The sequence below is a fragment of the Amblyraja radiata genome, chromosome 7, assembly GCF_010909765.2.
Source record: "Amblyraja radiata isolate CabotCenter1 chromosome 7, sAmbRad1.1.pri, whole genome shotgun sequence".
Classification (NCBI taxonomy): Eukaryota; Metazoa; Chordata; class Chondrichthyes; order Rajiformes; family Rajidae; genus Amblyraja; species Amblyraja radiata.
In genome coordinates, this window is record NC_045962.1 from 25,352,171 (window position 1) to 25,373,320 (window position 21,150).

General features: G+C 38.8%; 3 protein-coding genes and 2 long non-coding RNA genes across 7 annotated transcripts; 2 read left to right on the plus strand and 3 right to left on the minus strand.

The window, feature by feature from the left end:
* Positions 1-3,337: 3,337 nt before the first annotated feature.
* Positions 3,338-5,442, minus strand: LOC116975152 (homeobox protein Hox-D8). Of its 2 annotated transcripts, none has more exons than XM_033023897.1 (2): positions 4,547-5,442; positions 3,338-4,315 (listed from the first exon to the last, which is right to left on the minus strand). In XM_033023897.1, exons 1-2 carry the CDS (start codon positions 4,971-4,973, stop codon positions 4,023-4,025), a joined length of 720 nt encoding a protein of 239 aa, XP_032879788.1. In that variant the 5' UTR covers positions 4,974-5,442; the 3' UTR covers positions 3,338-4,022. The 2 variants fall into 2 exon arrangements, with proteins under 2 accessions (XP_032879788.1, XP_032879787.1); XM_033023896.1 differs by having other exon boundaries at positions 3,338-4,318; positions 4,547-5,359.
* Positions 5,370-9,761, plus strand: LOC116975156. 2 transcript variants are annotated; one of them, XR_004412553.1, is made up of 4 exons: positions 5,370-5,466; positions 5,737-5,779; positions 8,327-8,621; positions 9,431-9,761. It is a non-coding gene; the product is annotated as an uncharacterized LOC116975156 (long non-coding RNA). The 2 variants fall into 2 exon arrangements; XR_004412554.1 differs by having other exon boundaries at positions 9,458-9,761.
* Positions 9,762-10,452: 691 nt separating this feature from the next.
* Positions 10,453-12,812, minus strand: hoxd9 (homeobox D9). The gene is made up of 2 exons (XM_033023891.1): positions 12,211-12,812; positions 10,453-11,668 (listed from the first exon to the last, which is right to left on the minus strand). The coding sequence occupies exons 1-2, from the start codon at positions 12,785-12,787 to the stop codon at positions 11,427-11,429; spliced, it is 819 nt and encodes a 272-aa protein (XP_032879782.1). The 5' UTR covers positions 12,788-12,812; the 3' UTR covers positions 10,453-11,426.
* Positions 12,813-13,113: 301 nt separating this feature from the next.
* Positions 13,114-16,342, plus strand: LOC116975157. The gene is made up of 2 exons (XR_004412555.1): positions 13,114-13,227; positions 16,054-16,342. It is a non-coding gene; the product is annotated as an uncharacterized LOC116975157 (long non-coding RNA).
* On the minus strand, positions 16,132-19,930 carry hoxd10 (homeobox D10). Its single transcript, XM_033023886.1, has 2 exons — positions 18,664-19,930; positions 16,132-17,602 (listed from the first exon to the last, which is right to left on the minus strand). The coding sequence occupies exons 1-2, from the start codon at positions 19,400-19,402 to the stop codon at positions 17,331-17,333; spliced, it is 1,011 nt and encodes a 336-aa protein (XP_032879777.1). The 5' UTR covers positions 19,403-19,930; the 3' UTR covers positions 16,132-17,330.
* Between the last annotated feature and the right edge of the window lie 1,220 nt (positions 19,931-21,150).

Sequence of the window (21,150 nt, forward strand, 5' to 3'; positions counted from 1 at the left end):
TCGAATCACTTCCTCATAGTTATACAGAAAAGGGTTGAACACCGCGAATAGAGCGGAAAGTCTCCCCCTTTTTCCCAAGCAGCTGGCGCCAAATACCAACGACAAAAGCAGGCAAGGGGAGATACTGACAGAAAAGACGGTTTGAGACGAGTTAGCAGCGGAATGCAGTGAAATATTCACAAGGGAAATCATGAAAAGGCCATGAACGCAGTTACTTGCTTCACATGACCAAAACTAGCCAATGGCAGCGCCGGCTCCCTCGTAAAAGGTCCATTACAAAGTTGTAAATTTTCTTCAAACAAAAAGGAATTCGCAGCAATTCCTTGCGGATTTCGCAAGTACAGCTCGCAAGCGCCATGTTTCCTTTAACGAGTTCTTTGCAAGAGCTATTTGTTATATAACATGCATTGTAACCCACACTCTAGCCAACTATACAAGGGGAAGTGCACTAACAGCGTAAACATAAAGGGAAATAACTCTCTCGACAGTGGGCACTTCACACCACTGCAATCAGACCCCTGCAATTTGGTAATATAAGGTATTTTAGTTCGTGTTCTCAATACATCTAGTATAAAGATGTTTTTTCCCCAAAGCAACTGCTGCAAATTATGAAGCACGTATGATGCACATTTCCCAATGTTGGCAATTATGAGTCAGACAGCTTCCGGATTAGCTTTGACATGATTTCCTGAAACCTTTTTAATTTGGTCGGGTTAAGAATAGGAAACAAGGGAAACTGAAGCACGTTGGTCACTCAGTTAGAAACTGCACCATGGCGGCTGCATTCATTCAAACAAAAACAGTAATGCAGAAAGCGTGACAACTCGCAATAAATGTTCTGTGGTGTATTCTACACAGGTGAGAAAGAGGATGTTGGTTCTCAGTCTGTGGAGCTATCTGCTAACATATCGAGCCTCCATTTCTAACTACTATGGATTATTTCATTTATGTCCCCGCCGATTCCAATGAAGAAGAGAAGATAAAATGAAATACACCCAGTCACAATCACACAATCCACAAGAAATTAAGTTAAATGGACACAACAAATCTTTATTTTTTGTATATATATTTAACGCTCATGAAATTGCAGAAATTCTTGAATCAGTTTGATGTGTAATTGTTCTTCTCGTTGCCAGCGAGGGAGGAAATTCATCAGGAGAGAAGAAGATGCCTGGCAGTTATTTGACATCGCCCTTTCCCCTTGCCTCATGCTTCCCGTGGATTGAGATATGTAGAAGGTAGATCATCTGATAGGATCTGGACTGAAGCCGTGAAGAAATTTTACTGAGAAAATGCAAAACCGTCCCTTGAGATTAAATGGCTAAGCACCGATTTCTCAAACATAACTCATAATGTCCATACGCGCCGTGTTTCCTGTAGCTGGCGACGGGAAATTAAAATGAGGCGCAATGTTATAAAATATTCAAACTTTGAAATTCTATTAACTTTGATTTCGGAAATTATTTTATTTTCTGGATTTGGATGGGGAGGTTGGAGTATTGGCAGGACGTAGAGGAGAGTTTTCAGTAAAAGACTGAGTTTAATAAAGAAACGAATGGATTGCAGAACCTAAATAATCCAGTTGCACTGATTCACGAAAAGCGGTTCTAATGCGTGACTCTAAAGGTTTAAGTTTTTTGGATATATTTGTGTTATAAAAAATATGAAATTATGAAATGTAACTCCTTTCATAAGCCTCTATAGGTCAATTCTTCTAAAAAAAACTACTTGATATTTGGACCATTCAATCCGCCAGTGAAACCCTACTAATAAGCTCAGATCTCGTACCATTGTCCACACGAACGCCACGGAGACCAATAATTGATCCACCAATACATAAAAAACAACAAACGCGACATAGCCCTCTGTTTGATTGTTTGGTTTATAAAATGATTATAAAGATGGTTAATTGTTTTAGATAGGGTTTTTTTCTGTAAGAAGGCTCAGATCACAATTGCGCTTGGGGGAAGCACCACTGTCCACCCTATTGGCGCGGTGTGATTAGATTGTGAGAATCAGTTTTGAAAAATACTGGCTAAAAAATCGTCCAAAGAATACTCCTCCGGATTGAGCAGACAATTGCGAAAATGAAATGTTCATATTACTTCACGTAAAATTGATGTAGCTTCTGAAAGAGTTTATCTGCTTAGTTGACTATGACCTCTCTGAGAATGTATAAATGCGATCAAATATGTTTGATTTAACATAAAACGTGAAGCCAGATTTTTTTTAATGGCACATATTGTGTTAACTATGGTAACAAAATTGTAGTCTGCAATTTTGTCCCTTCTCGTTTTGAAATAGTTAATTGGTGTTTAATTTGGCAACTGTATCTGGCAGAAGCTGGGCATTGCAGAAGCATGGTCTCATTGTGCAACCTATGACTAAATTCGGTTCCATATCTGGAAACTGTTTCTGAAATTATCTTAACGACATTGCCTTATCAGAGTGGAGTCTGGACACCGCTACTAATAATTTTATACTGCCAGCAATTGTGTTTTTAGTTGTTTGCATAACATTGGTGGATGTATGTTTTCCCTCCCCCTCCCCAGAATCGTTTCCTGTTTGCTCTCATCGTTTTGTTTTGTTCAACCTTACCATGACATTGTAATTTGTGCATAGAAGTGGACATCAAAAATCGTCTATTCCCGTGTTGGGCGTTTATATGGGGCTTGCGCGCCGGTCCTGCTGAAGTTTAAATGTGGCTTAATCGCCGGTTGTGTAAAGTTTAACGGCAAAATGGGAGGCTATTCGACAACTGTAGGCTCTGCTTTAGCCTCCAACCTGTAAAGCGGAAAAGAATAAATTGGAACCTAGAAGTCTTCAGTTTGCCGAGTGATTTGTAGTATTAGAATTTTATTGTCGGTTTTACGAGATTTGCTGATATACGTGTACAGTAGACCGCAGCTTTACACAAAACACTAACTTTTACAGCGTCGTTTTAGCCACACATGAGTCAGGCATGTGATCTGACTGGCCAATGGCCACCCGAAGACTATTTAACTTAGGGCATAGATAAACTAATATTCTAATCATCAACTCTGTCATTAACTTTTATAACTGCATGTAAAAATACAACATCTCCAGTCTTTTTCATCCAACGATCAGATCTGCCGCGTTGTATGGCAGATGGGCACCCCGTGACTGCAGAGGTAAACACAAATAAAGTATATTCGATTTAATCTTGCAGAAACTACTGAAAACAGCCACAAAACGCTGGCTAAATAATAATTGCAGCGACCTCATTCTCAATCAACCCATAATGATTCTCTATCAAAACACACGTTACTTTTATTTTTCTTTGGGACACTGGTCGTAAAATGAAACAAGTACGCAGTTAAATTTAATCAACATTTATTAATTTAATCACATTCGACCATCATAAAAAGTGACTATTGCTGCGGAATACCTTGTATTTTTTATTTTTTTTTGCTTATGTTTATTCACTGCATTTCGGAGAATAGGTAATTTTTGAGAATTTCCAGCCGCAATACACCACCAATTAGTTTACACGCACAGTAATTAAGACACATCGCAAGTGCACAGTTTTTTTCTATCATTAATTAAGTGTGTTCGCAATACATTCCAAATAATCCATTCTATTAGGCAGTTCATGTTGTTGGGTGTAATCACAAATGCTAAATAAAATCAACAAACTAAATTAATCACGATTTCATTTTATATTTCCTCCTATTAAAAAGCAATAAAATCTTTATTCAGAATGGCTATTTCTTCTGGGATATTGCAACCTTCCACTTTTAAAGGGAGTTGCAGAATTCTATCCGGCGGTTGATACTATATATATATATCTGTCATGGTGTATTCGAAAAGGTTAAAATGATGCACACAGACCTCATTGGAAATAATGTTGAATTAAGGCTCGAAAGAACTTGAAAAATCTGGTGGACTGTTCACACCAAACTAACCATCAATGTGCGGGAGGATTCAATCTGATCAACACGTATAACAGTGGAATTGGCACAAACTGAATGACGTTCTTCTCGGAGGCCAAAGGGGTAAAGTTACTTGGTCTCTTTCTCTGATGTGTCCTGCTCGGGCTCTTCCTGTTCTTTCTTGACCTCTTCCCCCTCCTCGTCGTTCCGAGAGGTTGGGAATTTGTCCTTGTTGTTTTCCTTTTTCCATTTCATTCTCCTGTTTTGAAACCAGATCTTCACCTGTCTCTCGGTCAGTCCCAGAGCATGAGAAACCTCGATCCTTCGCTTTCGAGTCAGATACGGATTGAACAGGAATTCTTTTTCCAGCTCCAGAGTTTGGAATCGGCTGTAAGTTTGTCTCCCTCTGCGTCTACCGGGCGCTGCTAAACGGCACGAGAAACACAAAAAGACAAGAAAAAATTGAGTCAAATTTGCACGGTCAAATAACGACAAGACTAGCCAAAAAAAGGCAGCGATTTTCGCTTTGCACGCTAATGCTACATAAAGAAAATGTTCCTATTAAAGCTGACTAGTACAGATAGCATTAAACACCTTGGCGGCAGAACTGAGCAGTAAAACGTGAGATGGAAGCTAATTTTAATATATCCAACCTTGAGGTCTCATCCAGGGAAACATTTGAGTAGGAGACGAGCCCTGATTTAAGTGCTCTGGTTCTTCGCCAATATTACTGCTGGACGATTTACAGTCAGGATATTGTACCAGATCGGCCTCTTGCTGTGTCGTAAAAATTTGCTGTCTTTGTAAGTTATCGTATCCGTAAAATTTAGAGGGGTCACCATGACACGTAATTCCACAAGGATTCTGTTGAAAGCCAGTATTAGGAAGCGCTGATGTCCCATGATGGTAAAATTCTTGAACTTGAGCAGGGTGCTGGAAGCTCGCTCCGCTGCTGGGACCATACACCACAGCGTGTCTGCTGCTCACGTCCTGTGGAAAGCGGCAGTCGTAGTAAGTGGGACTTAGGGCTTCTCCTGGCTTGTACTTGGAGTAGAATGGATTTACAAAATATGAACTCATCTGTGCAGATTCAAGAGTGGCCAATGAATATAAACAAAATAAATGCTTAAGCAGTTCTGGAGTGATATTATTGACTTGCTCGATCTACACACTGTTCATGATGGCAATGCAGGTCCAGTGTGCACTGATGCCCCGTGCAACATACTCGCTAATACTGAAGGTGCACCACTGCCTCAGTGCTGTGACTGCTTCACTTTGAAACCGCAGATCAGTTGTAAGCCGGCTGAAGAGATCTTTAGACTGCCGTTTACAGTTACTGCCTTCGCGGACAACACGTCTGTGCTGAGAAATGATAATTTTTTAGGAAAGTAGCGGGCACACTGATCGGGGGGGAGAAAAAAAAGATAACATGCGGATTAATATATTCAGCACCCTCTCATTACAATTAGGCGGGCCGCATCACAGAAAACATGAAATACGTGCGCCACTCAGCTGAAGAGAAATGAAACTGGCCCGGTTACAGCACAGCAATTAGATTTCAGAACACAACAAGGTGAGACCGGTCTCAAGGTCAAGACACAGTCAAAAAGGGGGAATGGGGGATGGGGGAGGCTCGAGGGCTAAAAGGTTAAAGTTAGAATTAACATTAGGGATTATTTGGTTTTGGATCTTTCTGTAAAGCTGGTAAAATCTGCTTGCGCCTGTCACTGTCTGTCTGTCTCTGTAGCTTCACACACACACATGTACACACACATATTATATATCTATATCAATAGCCATCAATATATATAAGTATATAAACGTGTGTCTTATATTTATATAGGTACTTTGGCGCACGGATACCTGCCGTTTACCTACAAACTGAAGTGAGTTGGCAATATTATTCCTATTATTAGGTCTAAATAGGAAGCAGATGCACAAAAATCCAACGCCTGTTTAAAATAAACTGTTTTACCTAATAGCATTAATATATTTTGTGAAACAATAGTCTACTAAGAACGGGGGAAAGAGTTATCCTTGACTCAGATTTTAAAAAAATATGCTCGCTTGACTGAAACTTGGAGGTTAATTACTAGCTAATGAAAATCATGCTTCTGAATACAATTTCCATCATTTCACCCATGGCAGACGTCATTGGCGAGAAAAGCAGTTCGCGTCTGCAGGGCAGCACGAAGTTTGCAGACTGTGGTTGAAATTGCATCAAGAGCTGCAAGCCCGGGAGAAATACCAAGGCTAGGTTAGAGGCGTCCATTCCCAGGTTCACGAGTTGCCCAGAAATAAACCCCAATCTCAACTTCTCCCCCCCCCCCCCCCCCCCCCCTCCCCCTCCCTCTGTCCTCTCCCCCAATTCAAGCGACTGCGCTTAAAGTTTAATGGAAAAGAGTGCTTGATCTGGTGAAACTTGAATTCACCAGTGAACTTTGTTCCTCACGCTCCGATGCTTGTCTCAATCCACAAACTGCTGCGGGGAAATAAAAACAGCAATGTTTTCAGTAACTGCTAACCAGAAGAATTCAAGTTCTTCCTGGATGCATGCACTGTATGTTCGTTCAAAGTGGGCACAACCAAGAATTTAAAGTCCAATATGTTATGGACCACAGCAACTATATTCTTCTGATTTTTTTTCATTTATTTGCATAAAATAAAAACACAGCTGACAATTCACAGTTTAAAACACGATGTATCCCCTAATCCTAATGTAACACTCCCACGTTTAAAGATTGAAATGGGCATAAACGGGATCATTTTCCCAATTTTAAATGTTTTCTAGACGGCGGACATCGGTCAGGGCCACAGTCCAAGTATCCAAGAAAACACTTCCCAGAATATGGAATATTTACAGTAATTTGCAATACAAAATATTCAGCATATTAATTTTGTTCCGCACATATATATGTGCGTGCAACTGATTTTCGCCAAGATATTTGGATGACCGCAAGTTTGGTTCGTTTAAGCACATTTATTTGGAAAGGTAAATTCAATTTAAGATTCTTTTTACAATGCTCTTTTTTTTAACAAACCATTCACTTACAAACTTTAACATTTAAAAAACTAGGCCTGACAGACTGGAAAGCCTACGTGTACAATAAGTTTCATTTCAACTGTGTTACCTGTTTTTTTTGCCTTCTGAAAACAAATGCAACCTCATTTTATCAAAAGACGATAAGTCAAAGATCAGAAAAATAGAAATGAATACATATCTGATTTACTGAATAATTCTCTCAAAGATCAGCTGAAAACAAATGGAAAATATATATAATTCTTTGCAATTATGCGGTGTTGCTGGATACATTTTTAAGATAAAGCACCCAGTATATATTTAAAATGTAATTAGCCGCAAACGTCTAATTGGAAATCTTATAAAAAGGACTTACTTTTAATTGAAAAGTCACTTCCAAACGGAGATTGTAATTTAAGATTCATCTGAAGATTTTATTCCCTGTTTTTGCGGCCTCTGCGTTATTTTAATGGAAATTGGTTTATTCCGGGAATCGTTCTAGCGGCAAAACCGTGCCACGAACAACCAGTGAGTGTGATGCGTTGTATTCTATTTTACTTTCAAAATCTCTATCTGCTTCCGAATGTTTGAAACTGTTTCAGAAAAATCAGGAAAAGACTGCATTTTTTGAAATACGTATTTTATTGAGAGGATTGTAAAATTTCCCCTCAAGCAAATAGAAAGCAAATATCGTGCTTGGCTCAATTTGTTTTACTCTTTAACGGTCGAAATAAACATTTAAAACTGCAAAAGGAACTATACCTATTGTTATTTATAATTGTTAGCAAGGTCGCTCGAACGATGTGCTTTTTATTGTACTAATGCAGCACTGGTTTAAACGTTACAATTTTCTTTATTGCTAAAGTCTTTTATTAAAATTGCGAAAGGACAAAAAGCCTGATTTATCCTTTCTCTCGAATCCCACTCCGGTTTATCTATCGAGCCGACCTTGTTTATAGTATAAGCCTTGACCCATTGCTCAGAGATCACATTTTAGAATTTCGGCAAATGGACATCATTCGAACAAAGGCAAGAGCAGGCACAAATATGGTGTTTTTTGTTAGAAAAATGAAACAACGGCGGCTTACAACAGGTGTGCCTAGTTCTGAAAAATCTGGCCATTTTGTTCTTACAAATATTTTTATATAGAAAGCTTCTTCTATGTAATTAATTAATAATACGTTTCCATGAAATTAGTTGGACCTTTCAATGTTAAGCGAACGTATGTTTACACGCGTTTAAGTCGCTACTATTTTATAGAGTTTACATTGGGATGCGATTTTTTATTTTGAAAATCCTCTCAAAAGTCAGGGTTCGGCTTTTGCTGTATTCTAAATTAAAGAAAATTCCATACAAAAATGAACTAGTTGCCTTTTAACCTCCTTTTATATATTTTTCCCGTTGTCACCCCTAGTCTAGAATTTGGTATAATGGAGCGACGGCGCCCCCCGGTGGACAATCGTATGAACTACGACTAAATCGAACGCGGGCTACTTTTGTTCATTTTTAGTCGAATCACAGAATCAATTAAAATGGTCAAGAAAAAATTAAACACAAAAAAGGTTCCTATAAATACCAACGGATATTACAACACTTCCATATAAAATAAAGCAGAATTGACACTGAAACTGCTGGTTTCGTCTGCTCTAGTTTAGTTAACGTCGACTTTCGGGACTTCACAACGAAACTATTGAAGTTCATAAAGTTGGGTGAGTGTTTGCAACTTTAATCGGTTGCTATTAGTCAGAATGTTTTCGTCTGCTATGTATATTTTACTGATACAGCGGTCCAAAACAAATATATAACTTACGGCTCCCAATTGTCTAGATATCTTATTTTCTAAAGAAAAAAATATTTATTTCGGTCCAAGAATTGAAAGTTGGGGCGAAGAAGGGCCAAGAAGGTGGGTGTAGAGAGATCGTGTGTGACTGCACATGTTTGCACAGACAATAAATAAACAGAGAGGCATAAGGGAGCCGTATAAGGAACAATTACAATCTGAAAAACGTCCAAATATATTATTTTGCAGGCTAAAATAGAGCGTCATCTGCTGTGTTCCGTTTGCTGGTATCAGAGTCTTCGCTGAATATGTGAATTGCTGTAAACATTTGTGTGTGAAGTCAGGAATGTTTAACTGGTGTTGCAACTTGGAATAAATCATGGAAGGTTAGAGCAAACTGATGGAACTTAGTTTTATTTAGTTTTGTTTTGATTCGTCGTTTAAACAATTTGCTACTAAAATTCAAATCTAATGTATTTGCATTTTGCATAACAAAACATTTTGTGAGTAGAAATACGTATCTCTGTTTTCCTGGTGTTTTCTCTCACAAGCCCTTCCGTTGATGAAGCTTGCAGATACCTCGTTATGTTTATTTAATTGGACGACCGACGAGCGTTTTGTATGTAAATGTATGTTGCTGCGAATGTACCGCACTGATTTTTGTTTGCATATATGGTTGGGAATAGTTACAAATTTGTCCAGATTTTGTGAATTAATTGTTTTCGTCTCTTTAAATAGTGTCTGCATTTTATTTGTCGCCGACAGACAAAAACATTGAATTGGTGGATTTCAAAGAACACCGTAATTACACGAAGAAAACCATAAAGACATTAAGACGTCTAGCCAGCCGTGGGGTTTATCGTATCCCGTTCCTTCCTGTTTTAAAGTACTGTATGCAAAATCGTGGCAATAGATGGCGTTGCAATTCAACACCTTCAGAAAACACGACATGTTTTCCAGGAGCTTCTGCAAAATGAGAACGGTTCTAATTGAAGAAATTCACGCAATTGTTTATAGTGGGATATCGAACTGCGACAGCGGCGTGAAATTAAACATAGCTGTACATCTGTTTGTGCTTTGTGGTTGATTATTTCATCCCTGTTCAGCATCTTTCCATTAATACTTCGCGGTTGGTTGTATTTTTAATTTTCCCATCCTGCTACATGGTTTTGCAGGTGCTTAATATATATATATATTTAAACAGTCTACTCAAACATGAAGGGAGAAATTATGGAACACCTATCAACAGTCTATAAATGTCTACTCAAGAGTCGATCTCCTACATGAAAGCGGGCACTAGCTCATATACCGAAGGAATATATAAGGTGAATTGGTTAAAAAGGATGAGCAACTTTATCTATTATCTATAGAAAGTGCACCAGTATGCGGTTGGTTGGTGATATCTAAATGCCACGTGCAAAATGTCCAAAGTTTCAGAACAGGCTGTATAATTTAATCCAGCAAACAGGGCACTTCCATAAAATGAGTGCTAGTCAGATAATCGGAAGTAAATCGTATTTATGCCATCTTAATAACAGCATCTAATCGACATTACTGGGTGTTTTCAATGTAAAACTGAGGCAAGGTATGATGTCAAACTAACGGACTATGTAGGTCCTCCTACAATGTTCCGTTGTTTGCATCGGAAGAGTGTTTATCGACTTATAAACGGCGTATTGCCCAGGCAGCCTAACCTAAGATGTTCATAAACATTTTATTGTAATCTTATTAACCAAAAGTAAGGTGGAGAGGAGCGTGCATCAGTGGAACATACCGCTTTTATTTATAGCATTTCGACTTTTGCAGGACAGTATAATTTTTATTGTCACATCTGTCCTAGCCATTAAATACCGTAGAGGATTTTGAGTAAATCAGAATGTACGGTAAAACCATATTTTCTTCCATCCTCAGAGTTAATTCATTGCAATGGATTTGACTTATGTAGTGGCCCGAGAAACTGGCTCTTTATTAGATTGTTCAAATCGACGACATGAAAGCAGGTCAGATTCTTGTCGCTAAAACCAAACGTGTTTCAGATTGTCCCAAACGCACAAAAAAAGATGCCCCTGTCTCCCAGCCACTGGGAAACTAACAACATTTAAACAATTTCCATTTATTTGTGTTCGATAGCCAAAATGTCTCTTGCTCAATGACACTTTTAAATTACTCGAGGACTAGATCGTTTTCCAGGGTGACCGTGAAGCTTTTGCTAAGGTAACCTGAAATATTATAAATAAATATTACATTGCCTTTATCAGCACAGTGGTGGTCTCATTACATCGGAAATTAACAACGTTTGCATTACATTCCACGGCGAACTGGCATAAAAACGGCATAAAATGGCACTGTATCGTTTCCCTCAAAAGTTATCTCTAAACATTTTTTTTCTAGCAATACAGCAGATACACGGCATTTTAAACGTTGCACATCCAAACGGGATGTTCAAATGTGCGTGTTTTGTCTGTATAAAACAAGTATATCAGTATTATGTCGTCAAAGTTCTAACGTAATACAACTAACGTGCTGACATCAGTTTAAATTGAGTTCAATGTAACCCATAGCAGCAAATCAGGAACAGCCACTCGATGCAAGGCAGTTGTTGAAACACAGAATTGTTCTGAAACAGTACAACAAAGACCGTGCTTCGATCGACCAATCACCACCAGATAGATAGAACAGTTTTTACACAGTCTGTAGAGGTTTTCAGATCTTTCACTTGGAACAAGTTGGCAAATCAAGACCCTTCGTTGTTTTTCACCTTGTTCATCTTTTTCATTTTCATTCTTCTGTTTTGAAACCAAATTTTTACTTGCCGCTCGGTAAGATTTAAAATTCTAGCAACTTCATAGCGGCGGTCTCTGGTAAGATACATATTAAATAAAAACTCCTTTTCCAATTCAAGCGTTTGGTATTTAGTGTAGGGGCAACGCTTCTTCCTGGTAGAGCGAGCGTGGATCCAGTTGATTGCTGGATGATCTGGAAGTAAGGAATAAAGAAGAATTAAAATGGGGTTAACTTCTCAATATCTTTACGTAAGATTTCAGACTTTCTCAAGGATTCCCACCAACTCAATAATCAAACCTACAGTACTCTTTTCTCGGTGAATATTTGTCAAGTTCAGGACAGATATATTGAGAAATGGAGCGAGCAATTGCTCTCCGTATTTTTGAGTATGCCTAGACATGGCTTAATATCATAACTGAACACAAACGCCTGATAGGAGTGGTGAAAAAGCACAATTGTTTTAACTTGGATGAGGGCGGATGTTCGAATTTCGGAAAGCCCCTGTCAAATTCAGTGGGAACCAATGCAGCAACTTTAAAATAAGGTTTTATAGTCTCGCGCAGATTTGTGTGCAAAAATTATCTGTAAACAATATAAAGTTTTTACTGCTAGCTGTGGCTTTTCAGACTTGGGTAGGCGTCTAGACATTTTTATAGGTTTGTAAAACCATCAGCTTTGCACACTCGGGTCTGCAGGTTCGGGGTTGTAAATCAATCTGCAATTCGTACACTTACTTGGGTCAAGTTGCCGGGGGTTCTCTTCCTTGGGTTCACTGCTGCTCGTAGTCTCGGAGCTGGTGCACCCAATCTCCTTGGGAAGCTTCTCCCTGCCCTCTCGGTAGGAAGTGCACGTGAATTCGGGAAGGCTGAGAGTTTGCAGCTCATAGGATGGGCACTCAGTTCTCTTGGCTGCTAGAGTTTCTGGCTTGATTCCGTAATGCCGGCCGGTTGGATGAAATCCGGGGAAAGAGACAGAAGTGGAGAGAGGTTCTAACCATGAACGCGGGTATCTGGAATCTGCAGCTCCAAGGTGCGACGGATGCATGAAAGGATGGTATATCCCTGTAACGGCGGCAGAGGATTGTGGATGGACGGGTGACCAGGGAGTGGAAAACACGGTTGACTTGGGGGTAAAACTGCAGGAGGAAAAATCTGAGCTGTCCGTTACACCTGATGGCCTTGAAGCTGTGCCGTGGGCTCCTTGTGCACGTCTCGCTGCGTACAAGTCCTCTGTCTCCTGCCCTATCAAAGAATCAACATAATAATTGTGTATTGTGCCACCGGTCGACATTTTAGCCTCTCTCGCTTTCATAGAAAAGGTTACACTGGGAAGTGTATCTGATACCTTCACCCTGAACAATCATAGTATTTTGCCGACTGCAGCCGCAGCGATTGGTTGCGCGATTCACGTGACTGTATTTACCAATACAGAGAGTAAATCAATCCGCTCATCGGTGTGGCCACATCTGGGCCTAGACCAGCTTTAGGAGAAATAAAATATTATATTGCCAGTGGAGCAAAAAAAAAAAAAACTCGCTCGATCAAGAACGTTGGAAACCTTCTTCTGGGGATCAGAAGGACTAACCCTCCAAGTGCATTCTTGACCCCCAAAAAACAGCTTCTAGAGAAGCAGGGGACTATTTTCTAATTAAAGTCTGTCACTCATTTCATAATCAGCAGCGCGTAGTCCATGATCTGTGTCAAGAGCAAATATTTGTTAGTGCAATAAAGCGGCAAGAAAACACCTTCGAGGTACGTTGGTGTTTCTATGTTGTACATATACTCTGTTTAGACGAGAGCTTTCACAGATCATTGAGTTGCGTCTCGCATAAAATAAGTAAAATACATGTCGTGAAATGAAGGATTTAAACCTATCCCTTTAAAAAAAAACTTGGCTACATTAATTAGTTGCCTTTGGTTTAGTTGCCCCCATTTCATTTCTTCGCCGGAGACTTTCATTTGTTTTAAATAGCACCACATTTAAAGTAAATGGCTCTTCCTCTGCCTTGGAGTCTACACTCAGAAGTCACCATAAATGTTTTTATGTCCATCAATAAAAATTTTATGAGGTGTATTTGATTATACATTAATGCGTACTTAATAAAACAGGCCTACTTTGGCACTGTAACGTATGTTTAATCAACAGTGGACGCCCAAATATTCCCACAAAGGGACAATATTCCTTCCTGTAAATATGCTTCTGGTCCATCGCCTGTTAATCGCAGTTCAGTGCACCATCGGGCAGAGCAGAGGGGAATATATGTTTCAACATAAACGCTCATCACCAGCTCCAGTACCATGTTCCCCGCTCCCGCTGAGTGATACGATGGAGAAGTCGGAATGAGGCGTTGAGCAGAGGTCGGTAAGATTGAAATCAGAGTTTTAAAACATGACCGACGTTGAACTGGTGTACAGGGAGTGCGTGTTTCTACAGAAATGCCACTCGATGACCGTCCTCCATGACAAAATTAAAATGGACGAAACTTCGTTGATGATTAAAAAAAAATGAGTATCTTTCGCATTATGTTTCAGAAGTTCTATTTCCAGTTTAGTTATTGGACTTTGTTTTTTTTTTATATAGCCAAGAATGGTTCAGCAATCTTGGCATTCACCATGATTCGTTTACAGCCAATAACACGGCCAATCTCAGGAGGTTTCAAAGATGAAAATAGATGTGTGTGGGTGTGTGTGTGTGAGTGTGGGTGCGCGCGCGTGTGTGTGTGTGTGTGCGTGTGTGTGTGCGTGTGTGTGTGTGTGTGCGTGTGTGTGTGCGTGTGTGCGTGTGTGTGTGTGTGTGTGTGTGTGTGTGCGTGCGTGCGTGTGTGTGTGTGTGTGTGCGTGCGTGTGTGTGTGTGTGTGTGTGTGTGTGTGTGTGTGTGTGTATGTGCGCGTGTGTGTGTGTGTGCGTGAGTTTATAGTCACAAACGCTATTGCTTAATGTTTGTTCTGTATAAGCAAAATAAAAAGTTGAATAGATCATTGCGAAAGACCACAATCTTCTCCAGTTTGAACCGTTCTGTTACATTACTTCACATTGCGCGACTTTTGCACAGAGACTCTTTGATCTATTTATGATCATCCTAGAAAATACATCTTTGTTTTTTAGTTTGCTACTCCAGGCTGCCAGGTAATATTCTCAAATAATCATCTTGCCGAATTGAGACAACATATGGATATGTACATTGTGGCGGCTAACTGATTGAATGGTTTGTTTTCAAAGTGTCACTTGTTTGGTGCGTTGAATGAATACTAATACGTCCAACGCTGCTGCCCCGTGCCATTTGCAAATTAAAAATGCAAATTTTTACCTTTCTCGCGTGACTTTAAAGAATTACACATAAAATGTTTATATGGATAGATGCAGCGATAGCAGAGCCTGAAGCGAGGATTGCATTTGTGTGCCTTTGGAGTTATTTTAAATAAACGTTAGATGAAGTTCATTGGTTACCACATTCATGTTTGTACAATTTACTGTCATTCATAAAATTACTTTAATCGAAGAGCATAATTTTTTCGTTGGCTGCCATTTTGTTGTTCACCAAGTAATTTACTATTATTTACTATTTACAAAAGAGTTAATGTAGTTAACACAATGCCTTACCACTTAAGTACTCGAATAATAATATGTTAGAGATAAATAATCGTGTATTTGTGTTATGTTGTATTATACGGAAGAGAAGCAGGCTTGTTAAATACTTTATAATCTTTCACCACCGACCGGGATTCGATAAAACCCAACTAGGTATAACACCACCGAAATTCTTATTATTATGGAGGAATATTAATTAAATGCGCAAGTTTACCACACTTACCAAAAGAGCATTATTTTATTTATTTTCCCATTTGAATATAGACGACAGTGATTAATAACAAATTAGAAAGACTTGTTCCTTATCTAGAACAAACTGGGTGAAAATAATGTATTTAGCATTAGTCAGAATTTATGTCGAAATAAATATTATACTAAACAAACATTGCAAATGTTCTGGTTTTGGTTCACATTATGTAAAAACAATATTTTATTTTGCCCTTTGACACGATTAATCCCATTGGTGCGTTTGTTCTGGTTTAATTTCTTACAATGTGTCCTTGTGCACAATGCAATGTTAAACGTTTCTGAATCTTGGTATGTTTCAAGTATAATAAAATACGTGCAGCCATGCTATTTTATTTAATTTATCAATGTTATAAAGTTTGTAATATCAGCCATTTGTCGAATAGTTATTCTTACTTCGATTTCAAATTTAAATGTATTTCCCCCTTTTTTTTTAACGATGCGGCCATTAAAAGTGAAATTCTATTATTTAAAAATGATGCAGCTCTATAAACATACATGGTACTGGCTCTTGAAGCCCTTTATTGCTTAGATTCAACCTATTTTTGTCAAATGGGATGCAACGAATTAATCCTTTATCCCACCGTTTCTTTTTGTTCATTTTTGAATTACAGTTTGATTTATTTTTAAATCTGGTGAGAACTTCTATTTCACCAGTGCATTTGCATCTTAAACTCATGCATTAGAGTATTAGACATATCAAGATGTCTAATCGTGCCACTAAAACTATTCTTTTGTTTTAGTTGCAGCGGAGAATATTTACAGGTTGCAACCTCGACTCGTCAGAAGAACGAAAATATTTCATAACATTTGATCCTGACTGCCACCAAATATACTCACTTTATTTCTGACGGGATATTAGCACGTGAGCAGCGGAATTGTCATTTACATTGAAACCGTCGGAATATCTCGTCTTGGTTATCCAAGGACTTATTGAAATATGGTTTTCATACCGTGGTTAAACTCAAATAAACAATGCTTAACCGTGAACTTTTTCTTCGTTAATAAAACAGATTATTATTACAATATGTACATATTTCTGTGACAAATGGCTTTTTTGTACTGCATAACACAAACATTGATATTTACCAATTTCTATTCTGGGAGATGATTTATACCAATAAATATTATGAATTCCTTATTTATTCAAATTCATTTATGCCTCGGGAGAAAAGTAAAAACAATATTTGAATGAATTAATCCGCAAATTGACAAATTATGCGCCCGTAATCAAACCACGTTCACTCTTCGGGATAATTCTGCTCTTTCCTTTAATTTAAATAGAGGAAACTACCCTTGGATATAATGTTGGCCACTTGATACTCACAAATGCGCATTCCTTTATGATATTTTAGGTAATTAGAGAGAATTTATTTCAGAATCGCATGATTACATTTAATTTATTCAACTAGATCAGTATTTGTCGTAGTTAAAACATTTTGATCACATTTTGCCCCCGAGTAACTTGGTGGATATTAGTGAAGACTACCCTTCTTGTAAAAGAGTTGAAGATGTTGAAATATAATTCAGGATATATATATGCCCTAAATATATCCTAAATATATATATATATATGTCCTAAATTTATAAATCGTGCAACAGTCATGCATATAAATAAAAGAAATGTGCATTACCACTCCACCGCACTCTTTAGAAAATGGCCAAAATAATTTCGTCTACAGACCTAAATATTGTATTTATGGGACCATGGTTTAAGTGTCACTGTGATTCAAATAATGTTGTGAAAAACGGTAACCGTTACTCAAATTGCACGAAAACCGTTTCGTGTTAACAACTTAAACTTGTCCTGCTAAGCAAAGTAAAATGATTGGCCTTATATTCAATAGAACATTCTTAAATGGAAATATTCTTGCTAAGGTAAACGTGCTATTGTACTTTCAGACAACCTTAACGCTAAAACACTGAAATCGGAATTAACCATAATATCCCAGAGAGGATACACAAACCCTATTCCACAATCCCCAGTAAGACACTACATTATCGAATCCGTATTTCACGCTCACGAGAAGGGCATGTTAGTAGTCAGTCCTCGAATTCGGTTTTCTCTGCTCATTTTCTTCAGCTTCATTCTGCGATTTTGAAACCAGATCTTCACTTGTCTGTCGGTCAGATTCACGCCCTTACTTATCTCTAGACGGCGCTCACGAGTCAGATACATATTAAATAAAAATTCTTTCTCTAATTCCAGAGTTTGATGTTTTGTATAAGGGCATCTCTTTTTCCTTCCACTATGTGCTGTTAGCCAGTTGCTTATCGGAGTTTTGGTCTCTTCTATCAGAAGTAAGAAACAAGAAATGAGATTCTGGTAAATACGCCTCTTACACAGTGCAGTGCATTTAAGGCTCAACACTTAGGATTAAATACAAAAAAAATCACGGCCTCATTAGTTATACGCAACAACAAATTAATAAGTTACTCATTGACAAATGATTTTTTAAAAATCGATACATATTATTATAATTGGAAAAAGAAATGTGGTTCAATAAAGTTATAGAAAAAATATATTTGCAGTTTGGCAAATAATGCTACAAAATATTTCGTTTCATAATTTGAACAATTTAGCAGAGATTTGTTAATCTACCCAAATATACCCTACTCACACGAACACAATGGGTTTGCAGGTAACGTTATTACCTGTGAACTGCTGCTTTCAGATCATAGGTTTTATCCCCCACCAATAGGTCGTTTTTCAAATTCATAACTAAATGTAGTGATTCTATAATACCGACAGTACAAATATGCTGATAGTAATTTCAGAAGTAAATCTTCACATTAAACGTATCACGGCTGGCTCTTGGAAAGCGGCTCTATTCCATTTATGATTATAAACGGCGGCTAGCAATATTTCAATGTATTTGAATGGAATTTTTTTTCCCACAGGCTATAATAATATGTTATATATTTAATGTAAAGTATTTCAGGCCAATTGACAATGTTAATACTTCCCCTTCAAACCTTTCAAGTCAGAAATTGCAAGTAACTTACATTGCAAGTCACCAAAGCAGCGTCTATAGAATTAATATATGAATATTTATTCTTCATAAAGATCGTCTTTGGTACTGGAAGGTTGGTACAATACCGTATCTACCATCTGTGCTGGCCTTTATTGTGCCTTTACCAATTGCATGGTCGTTATTAAGCAAAATTACCAACAGTTCACCTTAATAACCAATGTGATTTTTGTCTTTATTAAAAGGGAAATAATTGAAACAAAGTACATACAACTTGCCAAATATATCACCACCATAGATACCGCATTATAATGGCAATGTAAGGTTTTGTATCCGCGTCACAATACTGCCATGTTCACATTCAATCTTTCCATCGCTCACCTTCCGCCTCTTTGTCCGTCAGTTCCGAGCCAGACGCGCCGTCTTTGGCGGTTGCACTGGCCTCCAGTAAACTCGGCTTTGGCTCTGGACTTTCCACATATATCCCCTTTATGGATTCCTGGGCGTTTGGTTTCGCGTTTACTTTCGTTTCCGCTGGAGATGGGTCGGACACCTGGAGTTTACTGATAAACCCAGGGTTTGAATGCGGCATTACATTGGAACTGAGCTCTCCGCTGTGATTATAGTCCAGACCTTTCTCTAGTGGGTAAGCCTGGCAGAGTCTGAAATATCCCGGGATGGGAATCTCAGGGTTCTCAATAGAACAGCCTTCGGATACCAGCCTGGAATAGGTGGGAATTGTGGTGGGGTTTACTTTGACCCGCTTATCAGAATTATACATGCAGCAAGTGCTTTCTTCCTTTATGCTAGTAGGAAAAGAACACGTGGGCATCTGTGGAGTAACAGGTTGCTCAATTCGACATGGTCTGGAATGGTCAGACCAACCATCTACCTGAGATAAATACGGATGAACGCTCATGCTCATATTTTGATGGGTGATCTCTCCTCGTTTAGTCATGGTCGGGAACAGTCCACAGGTCTGCATTCCGTAAGTTCCCATGTCCATACTCGACGGCGTGTACAGGGAGCTGTTTGAATAGAAGCTGTCACCCCTGCAAGCACTGATCAGGGAATCTACTAAAAACGAGTTGGTAGCGGGAGAGCTATTGGGACAGGACATTTTGGAGAGCAATTTGAAGAAAGCAGAGGATGTCCTTTGTAAGCTGACATCTCTAACAAAACATTCCCTGTGTAATTGTGGAAGCCTCTGTACAGCCACATGACTACTGAGCCAATGGTATTTGAAAGTGGCCTTGAGGCACTACCTCCCCGAACATCACATGATCGCCAGGCAGTTGAATTTGATCTTAACTGTGGACAACAGCGACACCTACAAACCCAATTCCAAAGTGGCGCCCGCTCTTGTTCACGTTAATCTGCCCAGAGCCCGTCTCAAATCCTTTAACGCATGCAGCTTTTACATTGTATAATCTCATCCCTGCCATCAACGGGAAAGTAATCAGCATGCTGGTTGTATTCTGTTTGCTAAAAGTGCAACAGTATTATATGTACTAGAAATTCTAACAACAAAGACGTCGATCGATAAAAACTAACTGCAGGCATTCCTTATTCCATCGTAAACCTCTTCGCAATGAAACGAATGCAGAGCAGAGTGCTGATACCTATCGTAATTTTGCAAACCTAAAGGGTGTCCAGTGTGTGCAGGATACCCTATCCCCACCTAGAACCAATGCGGCCGTTGGGTGTTTTGGCATTGAACATGTTGTGAAATCGATGCGTGGAATCACATCTCCATCCACATTGGTATTTATCGGTAGATTCCTTGCTGCTGTTTATCCGTTCCAGAATTCATCAGTAGATGTCTTGCTCTCTAAATAATCGTTTCACATCTGCAAATGTTTCGTTACAAGTTAAACCAAATCTTCGTGAGAAAAAAAATGTCTACTTCACACCCTCACCACGGTGGGCGTCAATGCTTTCTATGATACAAAATATCAATGCTGGGTAAAAGCCAGAAACACCTCGGGGTGACAATACACACTTCTTATGCGGTATTTGCGGCCGAAATTTTACACGGACATACAAAATTTAAGACTGTGGAGGAGGAAGCGCCGCGTTTGCTAAACCTCTCATTAATTTGTTAGGGCAGAGAGTGACCTTTAATGAAGATTATTGGCGCTGGGGGTTTATTACTTTATTCTAAAAACTCTCCCTTAAGGTTGAGTTCTTACCACGTTCTCCCTGTTCCACCGCCGATGATGATCGGTGGACATATTCTCCATAATAGGACGAAAAGGTGTCACCCTCTCAAAATCAAACTATCGTGTAAGGTAACAGAAACGCTGCCAGAACGCCCTCCTAGGGTCCACCGCTCGGTGTTTGTTGAATTTAGTATGACGGATGCTCATGCTATTTGTGCTCTTACCCGTAGCAAGCGCTTTCTGACCTCTCTGCGCTTCTCGAGGCAAAATGCCAAATAAGAGCACACATTCACGGCTGACTATCGGGAAAACTAGCTCGATGGGGATCAGCTATGGAGGATCAATTTGACATCCACATAAAACGAAAGATATTTCCTACTTCACACCAAGAAGTGTGAAGGGGACAGATTCAGGGTCAAGTTTGTCACGGCTGCGCCATTTCTTTTCTTTTTTTTAATGTAATTACATCACTCGGTAATTGCTTCAGAATTTGGTAAATCTTAGTCTTGTGCCAAACATTCAAAATTATACAAAAATGGCCGTGAACATTGATAATAAGGTGCGTGGATCATGCACGTCAGACACAAATGTATACCATTTTTACTAGACAAACTGCATCCCTACAGTTGAAAACTGGTATTTGTGAAACTATATTTTGTACCACGTTTTATTAACTAATCGAACCTATTTCGCATTACTATTTAAA

Excerpts from the sequence above, each read along its gene's own strand:
- hoxd9 (XM_033023891.1), bottom strand. The coding sequence starts at position 12,787 with ATGAAAGCGAGAGAGGCTAAAATGTCGACCGGTGGCACAATACACAAT. Across the intron at positions 11,669-12,210 it reads CCCCCGGCAACTTGACCCAA|ATCATCCAGCAATCAACTGG; the intron begins GTAAGTGTACGA and ends CCTTACTTCCAG.
- LOC116975152 (XM_033023896.1), bottom strand. The coding sequence starts at position 4,973 with ATGAGTTCATATTTTGTAAATCCATTCTACTCCAAGTACAAGCCAGGA. Across the intron at positions 4,319-4,546 it reads TCCCTGGATGAGACCTCAAG|CAGCGCCCGGTAGACGCAGA; the intron begins GTTGGATATATT and ends CGTGCCGTTTAG.
- hoxd10 (XM_033023886.1), bottom strand. The coding sequence starts at position 19,402 with ATGTCCTGTCCCAATAGCTCTCCCGCTACCAACTCGTTTTTAGTAGAT. Across the intron at positions 17,603-18,663 it reads GACGGACAAAGAGGCGGAAG|AAGAGACCAAAACTCCGATA; the intron begins GTGAGCGATGGA and ends TACTTCTGATAG.